This window comes from Macaca nemestrina, chromosome 1 (assembly GCF_043159975.1).
Source record: "Macaca nemestrina isolate mMacNem1 chromosome 1, mMacNem.hap1, whole genome shotgun sequence".
In the NCBI taxonomy this organism is placed as follows: Eukaryota; Metazoa; Chordata; class Mammalia; order Primates; family Cercopithecidae; genus Macaca; species Macaca nemestrina.
In genome coordinates, this window is record NC_092125.1 from 200,779,133 (window position 1) to 200,794,737 (window position 15,605).

Here is a 15,605-nt window from a genome sequence, read left to right on the forward strand (position 1 = left end):
AGTGTGAGGTCCTTGAACTTGCTCTAAGCAAGCGGGGCATTTCAAGAGTTTTATCTTTATATTTTATGCAGAAATTGTATTCCAAACATATTCTTGTTCATTTTAATACAAAATATGATTTTTTTCTACATCTTCAAATCAATGATCCAGAAAGATGCTCCTTGTTTATTTGTCGTGCTCTCAAATTAGCTGCTGTCCCTGCTCCGCCTCGCCGCGGGGACCCTAAGCGAGACCTGGATGCAGTTCCAAGTACACACCCCAAGGAACAGCTGGGGAGCTGGAGGATGGTGGGGGCGGGGCGGAGGTCAACTGGCTGGCGGCCCCTCCCCTCCCCCGCCCGCTGCGGGGGCGGAGTTGCTTGGGTCCCGCCTACGGGGGCGGGGAGGTAGCCGCGGCCACCGGCAGCTCAGATTCGGCTGGTTCCGGGTTGAGAGGCTGCGCTGGACCGAAGCGGTGGCTGCTAAGCCCGCGGGGGTAAGGGTCCGCGCTGGGCCAGGGTTTGGGGCCGGGATCCGGCAGCTGAGCGGGCCGGCACCCCTCCTCTTCTCTGCCGGTCACAGCCAATGTACGGCTCGGCCTGGCTGCCCCCTCCCCCAGGATTCCCCATCCCTAGCTTCTTGCCCTCCCCCCAAAGCCCCCACCCCGGGATTTCGACCCCTTCAAGGGATCCACCCCTCTCCGGGATCCCCTTCTCCCAGCTCCTATCCCTTAGGACTGCCCCGCCCCCTAGAACCTCCCCGCCAAGATCTCCGTCCCTCAGCCGCTCACGGCCTCCTCCCAGCGCCCATTGACTTGAGCTCCCCACTACCTCTAGACCGCACTCCCGGGCTGGCGTCCCAGGGAGTCTCAGCCGCGCACCCCTTCCTCGCGTTACCCTCCTTCCGGACAGCACCCCCTCCCTTCTCCAGTAGCTCCTACCCCTGCCTGTGCGGGCCTCGTCCCCGCGCCCAGCCCTCGGTGCTGCCTCCAACAGCGCCGCACTCTCTCAGCCGCCCCCCTGCCCCTCGGGCCCCCCTCTCTGCCGCCCCCGGCGCCATGGCGTGCAGCCTCAAGGACGAGCTGCTGTGCTCCATCTGCCTGAGCATCTACCAGGACCCGGTGAGCCTGGGCTGCGAGCACTACTTCTGTCGCCGCTGCATCACCGAGCACTGGGTGCGGCAGGAGGCGCAGGGCGCCCGCGACTGCCCCGAGTGCCGCCGCACGTTCGCCGAGCCCGCGCTGGCGCCCAGCCTCAAGCTGGCCAACATCGTGGAGCGCTACAGCGCCTTCCCGCTGGACGCCATCCTCAACGCGCGCCGCGCCGCGCGACCCTGCCAGGCGCACGACAAGGTCAAGCTCTTCTGCCTCACGGACCGCGCGCTGCTCTGCTTCTTCTGCGACGAACCCGCGCTGCACGAGCAGCACCAGGTCACCGGCATCGACGACGCCTTCGAGGAGCTGCAGGTGCGCTGCTCGGCCGGCCTGGGGCAGGGGCGGGGCCGGGCTGGAGGTGGGGTCGGGCCGGGGGTGGGGTCAGGGCTGGACTGCGGGCCAGACTCAGTCAGAATGGCCCCGGGGCGGGGCCGCCGGCAGGGTCAGGGCCCTATCAGGAGTAACACGGAGCAGGGAGGGGCGGGGCCGCCGCGGGGCGGGGCCGTGGGGGCGGGGCCTTGGGCAGTCCGTACCCGGCGGGATCTGAGACAGACCTGGAGTAGGGGCTGGTCCGTGGTTAGGAAGTCGAGGACGCGGATGGGACGGCGGAAATGAGTGACATCAGAACTGGACCAGATACTGGGCTGGGGCAGGGTTGTGAACGAAGTGGAATCAGAGCTGGGGAAAGGCAGGGCCGCTGTCAGACTGAGGGCGAGGCCGCGAAGATGGGTCTGTACTAAATCGGGTAGCTGAGCTCTGGCAGGCTGGGGGTTCTGTGGGGCCGGAGACTGCATCAGATGTGCATCAGGACTAAGGGGAGTACAGGGGCTAGAATGTGCTGGACAGGTGAGGGTGAAACCCAATAGAGGGGTATAAGATAGGGTGCCAAACTGCTTGAGAGGGCAGGTTTGAGTGCCGAGGGTTAGACCAAGACGTATGAGGGGTTAAAACTGAGATCAGCTCCAGATACTCTACAACAAGTTTAGATTTAAGCCAGAGTAGAGGCCAGATTGAGTGGGGCCAGGACTTGAAAAGTAAAGATTTGGAGAATAAGGCCCAGATGTACGGTGATTCAAGAAGGGAGGGTCTAGACCCTAGACTCTAGGAGTCTCTATGGGTTTTTGATGACCTCTTTGGCTCTGTCCCCCACATCAGGACCTTTGAAGACTAAGCGAAATGGTACATGCAGAGGGACCTGAGCATAGTTGGCAAAGAACTCTAATCGGTCCCCCTTAAGACTTCCTGTCTTCACTGACAAACTCCTACTCAACTTTTAAGGGAAGAACCCTGGTTTCTTCCAATGTCCTCTCTGTGAAGGCTTCTCCAAGCTCCACTGGTTAAAAAAATAAAAAATAAAAAATAAAAAGCATTAGAACTGCATTTCCCCAAATGCTCTCTATTAATAAGTATGGGAAATGTAGTATATTTTTTATACCCACCCCCTTGGAGAATTTTCAGTATGCATTTGCATATTCAAAGCTTAGAGAAGTCTTGTTGCAAATAAATCTATTTTACTGTGTTTAATAAAATGGTTCCCAAGCTTATTTGGGCCTGGAATTCTTTTTTCAAGCTAAATCACTGAAATCCGGCAGTCCCAAGTTCCTGGCTTTGGGATACTAGTGGAGCACATAGTTCTCCAAGGCCAGAGACAGTATCTTGTTTCTCCTATCCATGGCCACAAAGCCTGGTGCAAGACCTGGTCCACAGTACACACCAAAAAAGACCAAATGAATGAATGAAAGAATGACCAACGCTGGCGTAAGCTGGACCAGACTATGGAGCATTTGGAAGCAGAAAGTTTTTGGCTCAAACATTTTATGAAAATGGAGCGGGCTAACTTGGGAGGTAATGAGCTCTCTGGCCTCGAGATACTCAAACAGAAACTAAATAACTACTTTCCCCTGTATTGTATGGGCTCCCAATCCCTTCACACACCAGTCTTTGAGTAGGCCTGCACCCAGCAGATGCCCATGGGCCTCAGGAGAAATGGCCCATGTTCACCATCGCCCCCTCCCTGTCCCTTTTATCTCGAAACTACAACTGACTCCCTTCCAGTCTAGCTGTCTGAGGATGAAGACCCCATCAGAGGGTGAGCAAGAGCCTGGGCCTCTGGGAGCCTGCACAAGGCTTGGCCCTCCACCCCCAGAGCCATCATGCTAGGCGCTGCTGCTGTCCATCTCCTTGTCTGCGGAGTCACATAAGCAGGAAGAGTTTGAAGGGACTCTGTCTGAAACCATCTGTCCAACCTCTTCATCATGTAGGAGTGGAAAGTGAGGCCTGTAAAAGTGATGTGACTTGCCCAAGGCTACACTTCCAGACAGTGAGAGAGCCAGGGCTAGAGGGCACAGCCTGACCCAGATCCCTCTTCTCTGATCTCTCCCCTCCCTGTCTGACTTTCTAGCCTCTGCTTCAGAGGCTTGGTTCTCCTGTCTGCAAACCAGGGAATCCAGATTACTGTATGTTGGGCTTCTGTACTCTATCCCATGACCTGGGGGACACAGGAGAAACTGAACATGTATCACCTACAAATACTATTGAAATGCTTCATTATTGGGTGAAAAGTAAAACAGGAGTGCCGCTTGCTTACTCTCTAGCACACTGTCCTGGGGTTGGACACACTTGAGTTCCAAACCTGCCGTGGGCACTGTGTGCCCCTTGATGAGTCACTCCATGTAAACGCTGATGCTCTGTCTGTACAATGGGGTCCAGATGCCTCCTTCCTACCAGGACTTTTGTGAGGCTGACCTGGGATTACCCTGCTATTTGAGGTTCAAAGGCACACAGTACGGGCTGGAATAACATACAGCCCACCTTTTCTCTTTCTACCTGTGAGAGCTCATGTGCCCAGCGGAGTGAATGCCCAGACTCTCCTCTCTGGCCCGAGAAGGAGGCCTTGCTTTGGTGTGTCCTCCGGGCTTGGCAATTGGGTGGCAGAGAAATCTGCCTCCCCTCTGGAGAGGATGTGCTGCTGGGTGAGATTCAAGGCACCCTCCACCCCCACCTGCCTCTCCCTCCATATGGGGAAGGCTTATTAGCTATTTATGCAGCAGAAATAAGGCTGAACCCACCCTCACATCCCCTTCTCTCCCAGCAGCTGATGGAGCTGGGGCCCTTCTCCTGCAGAATTACAGACTCAGAGCCGGCAGGGTCATGCAGATCATCTGGTGCCACGCCCACTTGACAGATGGGGAAACAAGAGAGGGAGAGGGAGGAAGGGGACTTGCCCAAGGCCTCGAAGCCAGAGGAGGCTGGGCCTGTACTCAGCCAGAGTCTCCTAACACCCTACCTAGCAGTTGGCCTGGAGCTTTTACATTTATTGTAAATCCTTGAGGCATCAGAGCAGAGAAATTAAGAGCCCTGCTTTGTACTCAGGTAATCTCAATCCTGGCTCCACCATTTACTGTGTGACTTTGGTAAGATTATTTACCATCTCTGAGCCTTGGGTCCTTCATGGATAGCATGGAAGTAATTATATTAGGATTAAACAAGATGATGTTTATAAAAGCTTAGTACCTAACAGCACTCAATAAATGACAGCTATAGTAGGTTACATCGTCCTCGGCACTGTTGACATTTGGGGCTAGATAACTGTTGTGCAGGGCCATCTTGTGTGTTATAGGAAGTCTGGCAGCATCCCTGGTCTCTACCCACTAGATGCCAGTAGCAAATTCCACCCACCTCCCAAGTTGTGACAATCAAAACCATCTCCAAGCATTGACAAATGTCTCCTAGAGTCAAAATCACCTCTAGTTGAGAAACCTGACCTAGAGAAGTCCTACTCAACTTTAAAACTTCAGGTCAAATATCACCTCCTCTGTGAAGCCTTCCCTGACCTACTAAGCACAATTGCTTTGTACTCCAGATTCCATCACAGGGGTCAGACCTGACATGCTGTGTGTCCTTGGTCACGTTACTTTGCTTCTCTAAGGCTCCTTCCCTAAGGTTCATCTATAACATAAGGATATGACATTCCTGGGAAGGATGTTGTAAGGGTTAGGAATCCTTTATCAGAAGTGCCTAGTACGGTGCCTGGCACAGTAGGTACCCCGAAACTATTTTTAAATATCTTTGTTCATTATAAAATTAACATAAGAAGCAGAGCTATATAATGTAAAAGTCCCCCCCATAATCATACCCCATGAAACATGGCAGGAATTATTATATAGTTCTAAGGATTTTTGTGTAACCTGTGTGTGTGTATGCATGCATGCATGTGTGTATGCATGTGTGTACATGTGTGCACGTGTGTGTGCATATGCGTGTGTGTGCGTGTGTGTGTGTGTGTTGGTGTCTTCCTCCCCACCTCCACTGCTGAGTACCTGGACCACTGAGCAAAGTGGAGGGAGGGAGCCCATTTCCAAAGAGTTCAGGGCTTCTCAGCCAATATTCATTGAGCCCAGTCTGAATGCCTGGGACTGCACTAAGAGCTTTTCTTGCATTACCTCATTTAATCTTCATAGCACCCTGTGGGATGGGTACTGTTATCTATTTCTTTTACCGATGAAGTAACAAACTCAGAGGAATTAAGTGACTCATTTGGTCACCCAGCTGGTAAATGGCAGGGCCAGGATTTGAAGCCAGTCTGACTAGGCCACATATCATCCCTGAGCTGCCTCTGAGGGTTGGGTAATTGTCTCCCAGCCACCCTGCTTGTCCTGTATTGACAGGGCCAGGCCATCTCTCCCAGCTGACGCCCCGAGGGCAGGTGGTTGGGACGTCATCTTGGTCAGACCAGGCGTGGCATCCGGCTCTCTGGCCATCTCAGGTTCCTAACCCCCAGAGAGGGCATCCGATTCAGTCTCAGCCGCCCCCTCCAAGCCTCATGTGACCATTGGAGCCCTTCCCAAGGCTTCCTTCATGCCAGAGAAGACAGCAGTGGATCAGCCTTGGGCGCAAGCCCTGGCAGGCAGGGTATGGTGATCCAGTGACACCAAGACAGCCACCCAAGGAGGGAGCGGGGCTGGGGGCTAGGTTCAAATCCCGGCTCTGGTTTCTTCCAGGAGAGGGGGTGACACTCTTTTACCCAATCTGAGAAATGGAAGTAAGAACTAGCCCTCCTGCTTTATGTGGAAAGAGAGAGAAAGAGTTGCTAAATATCCAAAGAAATGACAGATTCAGAGGTACTTTATTTTGTAGCATAGAAAGGAAGGCAGCTGGGTTGTCTGTGTTCTGGGGAAGTGGCTCTGCTGTTACTTTTCCAAGGAGAGGGCAGGATTTCTCTGCCAACAGCAGCCTCTGTGAGGGCAAAGCTGGCTGGGCATGGTGGCATATGCCTGTATTCCCGGCTACTCAGCACAAAGTAAGTTATGGGGCACTTACTGTGGGCCAGGGGCTTTCTTATGGGCATTTGATCCTCACAAGGATTTTTTTCTTTCCCTACTCCCTGAGTGGGACTGAGATCAGTACCATCTCACAGATGAAGAAACTGAGGCTGAGAGATTCAGTAACTTTCCCAAGATCACACTGCAAGTAGGAGGAAGAGCTGAGATTCAAACTGGTCTTTCTGACTCAGAATTCACCCTCCTTCCCAACATGCCAACTGTCCCAGGGAGCACCCAAATGGGGAGGAACCTGAGAAACCATCAAAGAGTTGACACTCTCCCCATTTTGCAGATGGGGAAACTGGCTTGCCCAGGGTTAGACCAGAGCTCAGCTCTCCTGACTGTCAGTCCAGTGTTGTTTTCTCAGTACCATTTACCTTCCTAACCTCCATCTTTGCTTGAACACTCAGAGTGGATGAGGAAGATTTGGAGGTGAGTTCTGTCTTGGATTCAGGGATTCACTTAATAATTTCTGGGCTGGGCGCAGTGGCCCACGCCTGTAATCCCAGCACTTTGGGAGGCCAAGGCAGGTGGATCACCTGAGTTTAAGATCAGCCTGGCCAACATGATGAAACCCCCATCTCTACTAAAAATACAAAAAAAAAAAAATTAGCTGGGCATGGTGGCATATGCCTGTATTCCCAGCTACTTGGGAGGCTGAGGCACGAGAATCACTTGAACCCGGGAGGCAGGGGTTGCCGTGAGCCGAGATCGTGCCACTACACTCCAGCCTGGGTGACAGAGCAAGACTCCATCTCAAAAAAAAATACATATACATATGTGTGTGCATATATATGTGTGTGTATATATATACACGTGTATATATATACATATATGTATATATACACACATATATACATGTATATATATACACACACACACATACACATAATTTCTTTAGCCAGTATATATGCCATGGCTACAGCGGGCCAGCCCTGTGTTGGGCCCAGGAGAGAGCTACACAAGACCTGGCCCTGTGTGGCCCCGAGAGATAGGCCCATGAACTGGTAGGTTGCTGTAACTGAGGCTTGCTCTGTTGAGCTGAATCCTAAAAGATGTGCTGAGTGCTTCAGGCCAGGGAGCAGAAAGAAAGATGTTATGGACAGAGGGAATAAAAACATGCACAGCCTGGTGCAGAGCATTCCAGGGATCGGATTCAAGGCTTTGACAAGCAGGCCCACGCCCCTTCTCTCTCTCTCTCCCCCAGCCTACCTCTCATTTAATTCTAACAGTAACCCTATGAGATGGATCTCATGCCCCATTTTACAAATGGAGAAACTGAGGCTCAGAAACAGTGCCTGGCTGGGCACAGTAGCTCACACCTGTAATTCCAATACTTTGAGAGGTCAAGGCAGGAGGATTGCTTGAGTCCAGAAGTTCGAGACCAACCTGGGCAACAAGGCAAAACCCTATCTCTACAAAAAATGCAAAAAAATTAGCCGGGCATGGTTTCATGCACCTGTAGTCCCAGCTGTTCTGGAGGCTGAGGTGGGAGGATCGCCTGAGCCCAGGAGGTTGAAGCTGCAGTGAGCTGTGATCATGCCACTGCACTCCAGCCAGCCTGGGTGACAGAGTGAGACCCTGTCTCAAAAAAAAAAAAAAAAGGAAAAACAGAAACTGTGCCTAAGGGCCTGGAAAGAGAGAAGGGAGAAGAAGTGGGAGGAAGAAAGGAGGGTAAAGAATATAAATGTATTTACTGCCTCTGAATTGTATACTTAAAAATGGTTAAATGATAAGTTATATATGTATATTTTACCTCAATAAATTTTTTTTTTTTTTAAAAAGAGGCCAAGCACAGTGGCTTATGCTTCTAATCCCAGCTCTTGGGAGGCCAAGGTGCGAGGAACACTTGAAGCCAGGAGCTGGGAGTTCGAGACCATCCTGGGCAACACAGAGAGACCCCATCTCTACAATAAATTTTTAAACATTATCCAGGCATGGTGCATGCCTGTAGTGCTAGGTACTTGGGGGGCTGAGGCAGGAGGATTACTTGAGCCCCAGGAGTTTGAGGCTATAGTGAGCTATGATTGCACCACTGCACTTCAGCCTAGGTGACAGAGTGAGCCCTTATCTCTAAAAAAATTTTTTTTTTAATTAGGGAAAAAAAAAAAAAAGAAAGAAACTGTGCCTAAGGTCAGAAAACCACTAAGTGTCCCTGAAGCTGGAACTTGAACTCAGGTTATCTGAGTGTGACCAGGGACAGGCATGGAGGTGAGCACACATTCAGGTAGTTCGTTGTAGCTGGAGGGGAGGGTGTGGCAGGAGGAGGTAAGAATGGAAAAGTGAGGCTTGACCAGCACAGGAAGGGCTTTGAATGCTTGAATGTACACACACATGCACACACATGCACACACACAAGTACGCATATACACATGCATGCGCACACAAGCTCACACACGCATATGCATGCACCCGCTAAGCTTGATCTTTAACATGCTAGGAAGCCAGAAACAGATGTGAGCAGGCAAGTGCAGCCCGGCCAGGTCTGTATTATGGACCAAGCACTCTGGGGCAGTGTGCCAGGGGAGCTGGTGGGAGACCCTAGAAGCAGGGAGTGGCCAGATGTTGCCAGAGATTGTGTGGCTCAGAATTGCACAGGGAGGGTTGGGGCTTGAAGATATAGAAGAATTCCAGTCTGTTGGGAGGACCAGGAGCATCCGGTTCTAGGTATAGATGAAAGACTGGGGCTGGGGTAGGAAAGAGAGAGGCAAGTTCAAGTTTGTCACGGTCAGGTTTCTGGCATCCTTGGGTCAGAGAGGGAAAGAGAGCAGTACCCAGGCATGGAGAAGAGGAGAGGCTTGAGCACCTACTGTGTGCAGCACCATGCTGGACCGTGTCATAGGAGCCATCTCACTTAGCCTTCATCACAACACTGTGAAAGCTTGTGGAGGTGAGCCCTGAGCAAAAGTCACGCAGTCAGGATTTGAACACGGGCTTTTCTGATGAAGAGGCCCTGAAGCCAGAGCCGAGATGGCTTTCCACAGCTGCTTTGTCCCCCGGGCCAGAGGGAGGGATGGCCTCACAGCAGGAGAGATCTGGCCTTGGGAACATTTGAGCCCTGCCTCTCTGTGCCCCCCAACTCCTCTGTTGCCCCAGTCCTGGCTTCTTCATACCAATTAAGAGCCCCAGAGCTTCAAACTGGCATATTTGCATAACTGTGTGCTCAGGGCTGCGCAGACTCCACAGCCCCACCCTCTGAGGTGTGTCCTCCACAGTCACCTCATCCTGCCCTGCCCGCCCCCGCTCTGATGGGGCCCTGTGGAATCCAACTCTCCCAGGCTGACATTCAAGGCCTCCTCCAGTATCCACCCCTACCCTAGCTAGCCCCAACTGGCCTTTCCAGCTTGTGACTCCACCCACCTGTCACATGCCTGGCTGCAGCCATCCCCAACCACCCCCACTTCCTGCACATGTAAGGGTGGGCCCCTACCCAACCTGTTCTCCCCACCTGCAATGCCCTGGCCCATCCTGGAGACTTGAAGGAACCCTGGCCATCCATCTTCCTTTGTCCTTCCATCAGAAATAAACTCCTTCCTTGAAGCTCCCCTAGTTCTGAGTCTCAACTTTACATATAGTTACTATGATGATAATGACAACTAGTATTGATTGAGCTCACCCTGTAAGTCATGTCAGTCATTTCATTCACAGAGTAAGCCTATGGAGCAGGTACTGTTAGGCCTTACTTAACAGATTTGAGGCCCGGCGCCATGGCTGATGCCTGTAATCCCAGCACTTTGGGAGGCCAAGGTAGGCGGATCACTTGAGGTCAGTTCAAGACCAGCCTGGCCAACATGGCGAAACCCTATCTCTACTAGAAATACAAACCTACAAAAATTAGCCGGGCATTGTGGCGGGCACCTATAATCCCAGCTACTCAGGAGGCTGAAGCAGGAGAATCACTTGAACCTGGGAGGCAGAGGTTGCAGTGAGCCAAGATCGCACCACTACACTCCAGCCTGGGTGACAGAGCAAGATTCTGTCTTAAAAAAAAAAAAAAAAAAAAACCTTACTTTACAGATTTGGAAACCAAGGTGGAGGGAGGGCGCCGTGAGCACAGCCAGGTGTTGTCAGCTGTACTGGATCCTAGCAGGCCCTCCATGTTTATCCTGTTCTTCTTTGTATTTTACCTATTCAAGTTTCTTCCTCCTTCCTCCTCAACTAACTGCAAATTCTTCAAGGACCATGTATAGACCCTCCCCTGGAGCGGCCAGCACAAAGCCTGACACTCACTGGGTACTCAGAAATTTTTGCTGCATTGACTTGCATGGGAGGTAGGGAGGCCAAGAGATTTTGAACATGGATTTTTGGAGCCACTGAGAGCCTCCCCTCTGCCCTTACTAGCTGTGTGAACTTAGGCAACTGCCTAACCTCACTGACCCTCAATTTCCCCCTCTGTGAGATGGGTGCAATAAGGACACTACTAACCTTATGAATTGTTGTGAGAATTAGGTCGACAAGATGCCTGTGAAATTAAAACCCAAACCACACCCGCCTCCAGCCCCTCTGGTCCTGCATCTTTGCGGTTACCGGGTGTCCTTCCTCAGGGTTAAGCTCTATCACTTGGGAGTTTATCAGGCTCCAGTTTCCTGTGTGACCTCTCTGCTGGAGTAAAATTTCCAGTTTGTTCTCCTCTGTCAAGCTGTGTGTGGCCGTGGGCCAGTCGGTCCCTTCCCTTGGGCCTGTGTTTCCTGTCCTGGCAATCCAAGGGGTTGGACCAGATGGTCCCTGCAGCCTCTTCCTGCTCTGGCCATCTGAGAAGGGAAGGAGGGGCCACCTGGACACAGTGAGGGATGAAAACACAAAGAAGCGACTAGGAAGCCGCATACGGGACACAGTGACCGCTCTGTCTCCCGAGCACCCAGGGTGTGCCAGGCTCTGTGCCCTGTGAGGCTGAACACTTCTTACCATTGTCTCATTTTACCCTCCCAACCCTAGGAGATATGATTATCCCCATTTTTCAGACAAGGCACTGGGGCACAGAGAGGTTAGGTGACATCCCAGGTTCACACAGCCTAATGGGTGGTAGAGCCATTTTTCTAACCGAGGAAGGAGACATGTTGGAGGGGGAGGGGTGACACAGCTCAGGCAGCCTTCTAAGTCCTGCCGTCTGGACTCTAGGGTTTAGTTTTCCTAGGTTAGATGTTCCCTCAGGCTCTGCACCTAGCCCACCCAGGGAACTCTGCCTGCTGGGGGCCTTCTCTCCCCTCCCACCCTTTCAGAGGTGAGCTCTGACCCAGCCTAGCCTCATCCCTGGGCAGGAACATCCTGAAGACTCAGCGAGGCCAGCGGTGTGTGGCCCTGTCCTAGGTACTGAGATTGTGAAAATCTCCCCTTTCCACAGTCCCTGCCCTCAAGAGCCCACAGTCTAGTAGGGGATAATTTTTTGTTTCTGTTTTTAAAGATGGAGTCTTGCTCTGTCACCCAGGCTGGAGTGTACAATCTAGTAGGGGATTTTTTTTTTTTTTTTTTTTTTTTAGAGACTGGGCTCTGTCACCCAGGCTGGAGTGCAGTGGCATGATCTTGGCTCACTGCAACTTCCACCTCAGTTAAAGCGATTTTCTCACCTCAGCCTCCCAAGTAGCCAGGATTACAGGCACCCACCACCATGCCCAGCTAATTTTTGTATTTTTAGTAGAGACGGGGTTTTGCCATGTTGGTCAGGCTGGTTTTGAACTTCTGACCTCAGGTGATCCACCTGCCTCAGCCTCCCGAAGTGTTGGGATTACAGGTGTGAGCCACTGTGCCCAGCCTAGTAGGGGAGATTGACAGGTCATCTTGCAATTAAAATGCAGTATGTGCCATCAGGATACAAGTGTGGGACACTGTGCACACAGAGTTTGAGATATGGACTCCCAGGGGAGGTGACATTTGCTCTGGGTCTTGAGAGATGTGTAAAGGCCTGGAGAGCCGTGTGAGCTGCTTAGTGTGTCTGGAACAGTACCGTCCGCTAGAACTCTCTGGGAGAATGGGCAGTTCTGTGTCTGCACTGTCTGATACAGCAGCCCATGTGGCTGGCAAGCACTTGAAATGTGACCAGTGCAACCGAGGAACTGAATTTTCCATTTTATTTCATTTTAATTAATTGCAATTTAAATAGCCACAAGTGTCGTATTGGACAGCACACATCTGGACCAAGAGCTAGGACTGGAGAAGAAAAGGTTGGGGCCAGCAGTGAAGAGCCTTGAATGTCACCCTAAGGCTTTGTGCCTTTCTTCTCAGACAATGTGGAAATCTGCGGACTGGAACAATGGGGAGAGTGAGAGGGGAAAGCATTTATAGATCTGCCCTTTAGAACAATCACTGCAGCTGCTATGCAGGGCACTTGGAGCAGCAGGAGAGCTAGAGGCAGGGAGGAGCCTGGGGCCACAGCCCAGAAAAGAAGTGGTGAAAACTGAACCAGAGGCAGCACACAGAGAGAGGAGAGAACAAATTCCAGAGCAAACCTGGTCACTGGATTGGCCTGGAGGCGGTAGGACTCAGGATGACTCTCACTCCGAGGTTTCTGGCTGGGATGGAGTTGGGGGAGGGGTGCCCTTCACTGAGATGGGGAATATAGGGAGAGGAGCAAGTTTGGGATCTCCTAACACGATCGCAGCATTCCCCGTGATGTAAGTGTCTGTGTCCCTGACTGTCACCCCAACACATGCACACCTCGTGGCATCAGGTTTGGGACTCCTCCCTTATCCCTGTCCCCATCCCTGACACAGCACCATGCGGGGCCCAAGGTCTCGCCACATGTTTGTGGAATGGGCAAATGAGTGTTCCGATTCTCCCAGGATCCAGAAGGAAGGAGGAAGCCCGCTGTCCTCATTCCCTGACTCCGAAATCAGGGAGGAATTCGTCCAGGTTTCTCGAGTGCCCTGAGCAATGTGAGGAACTAGACTCCAAGGCAGTTTCTTAGAAATCCTGAAGAGCTGCCTGGGTGGCTGGGTCTTCTGTGGACCCACGGGGACCTCCAGGGGAAGAATTGTAGCACTCGGCCCATGTCCTCCACATCTGCCTGTCAGCCACACTGTGTCCCAGGCTGGACAGCCCAAGGCTGTCAGGGGCACCTGAGGAGCAGTCTTTCTACTCTCTTAGTCAAGCAAGATTCCTCTGCTCCAAGGAATGCATCTGCTCAAGCTGCATATGAATGTTAGGAATGACTTTCAGCTGTTAGTAACAGAGCCCTGGCTGAAGTAGCTGCAGTCAGATGGGGTGCATTTCTCTCTCATGTAAGACAAGTCTCTAGGAAAGGACTCCAGGTAGGGTGTGCTGCAGCGGGTTGCACTGGCTCCTGAGAGCTGATTGTGTGCATCTCATCCCAATGCCGAGTCCAACTACTACTTCACACTGATAACTTGAAATCCACTTGAGTGGGAGCATTCGCATCATGGAAATTGGCACTGTTGGGGCTTAAAAATAAAAAAGTGTTTCTGAGACAGCCAGCTTCCTAGCATGTCACTGGGTAAACCAATGGTGTGGCAGCCCCGTAGTCATCAGGGACTCAGGCTCCTTCTTCCTTCTACTCTTCTGGTTTCAGCTTGTGACTTCAGTCTTTACAGTTGCCTCATGGCCTAAGATGGCTGCCAGAGTTCCAACCATTGCATCTGCATGGGCTCTCAAAAAGAGCAGCTTATTTTTTTCTATCTTACCCCCATTTCCATGGCTGGCTCTTCCTCATCCTTCTGCTGTCACCTCCTCAGAGAAGCCTTCCCTGGCCACCCTACCTAAAGTCCCCTTCATCTCACACTGCTTTATTTTCTCTGGAGGACACACCATATTGGTAACCTCGCTCCGTTATTATTTTCCTTGTTTGTTGTCTGTCGTCCCCACTAGACTAGTCTCTATGGTCAAGGACTGTGTCTGTCTTGTCCTTTGCCATATCCCAGTGCCTCAACAGTGCCTGGTACATAATAGTTGCCCAAGAAATATTTGTTAAGTGAATGATCGATAGTATTCAAAGATAATTTTGTTTTCTGCATTCTTCCATCAGCATGTCATCATGAACATTTTCCCACGTTGCTGCCTAGTCTGTAAAATTAATTGAACTAGACATTTACCGAGGCCCTCCCTGGTCTGACAAGCTGAATGAGTGGGAGGGAGGTGGATGTGAACAGGTAAGTCAGCCTTCCTGGCACTGCTCACAGCCCAGGCTGCCTGGGGAACTCAGAGGCCATTTCCAGGAATTCTATTCATGCAGCAAGCATCCTTGAGTCCCATCTCAGTGCCAGGCTGCTGCTGGGTGCGAGGTATATGGAGAGGGAGCAATAGGAGCCGACCTGGAGGACTCATGGGCCAATACGGGACGGAGGAGAGACAGACAGGAAAACAACTGGCGATAATACAATGGGCGAGATTCTCAATGCCTGCAGACAGCTGGACCCTGTGCTGGGCAGCACTCACCTCCACACCCCTTTTATCACTTGACGAATAATCACTGAGTCCCTGGGCATAAGGCAGGGAACAAGCCAGACAAGATTCCTACTACTCTCATGAAACTCACATTCTAGTGAGGAGACAGGCAGTAAAGACACAGTCAAATACATTCAGACAGCAGAAGGTGCAAGGAAGACCGTGAATCCAGATGCGTGACAGGGTATGAGGAGGTGCCAGTGTACGTGGGGTCGTCAGGCAAGACTCTTCAAGGAGGTGGAAGCTGAGTTAAGTTAATGGTACAAAGGAGTCACCATGAGAAACTCTTGAGAGTGGAGGCCACCAGCCAGAGGGAATAGTCCTAGGGCATAGGTTGAAGGTTGGAATGAGCTCAAGATGGTAGAGGCACAGGAGGAAGGCCACTGGCTGGTTGGGAGTAACGGGGGAAGGTGTTGGAGACAGAGGTGGGATCAGAAGGTGCCCCAAACTCAGCAATCGAGATGAATAGTATTTAATGCAGTGTTTCTTAAATCAAAATAAATGCAAAAAACCCATGATGAACAAAATTCAACATTTCAAACAAGGCCAGGATCACTAACAGTGCTCTGCTGAGCCACACTGGAACCTGCAACAAAGGAAAAATCAGTGATGCTGATCATGCTTTTATTTAAAATTCTGATATCTTGTGTGTCGTGGATTTGTTGTTAGTCATCGCAGGAGTCATCATGGTAGAAAACGTGTCACCAGGCATCAAGATCATGGTCTCCACAACCAGGCTGCCCGGGTTCCCATTCCTTC

The 15,605-nt window shown here is 51.6% G+C and overlaps 1 protein-coding gene across 1 annotated transcript in view; it reads left to right on the forward strand.

Moving 5' to 3' along the window:
• Positions 1-390: 390 nt before the first annotated feature.
• The window catches only part of LOC105494666 (tripartite motif containing 62), a 35,265-nt gene continuing 20,050 nt past the window's right edge, over positions 391-15,605 (forward strand). Inside the window, exon 1 of the mRNA XM_011763314.3 lies at positions 391-1,443. Within this exon, the coding sequence (XP_011761616.3) occupies positions 1,036-1,443 (408 nt within the window). The 5' untranslated portion in view covers positions 391-1,035. The remainder of the gene's footprint in view (positions 1,444-15,605) is intronic.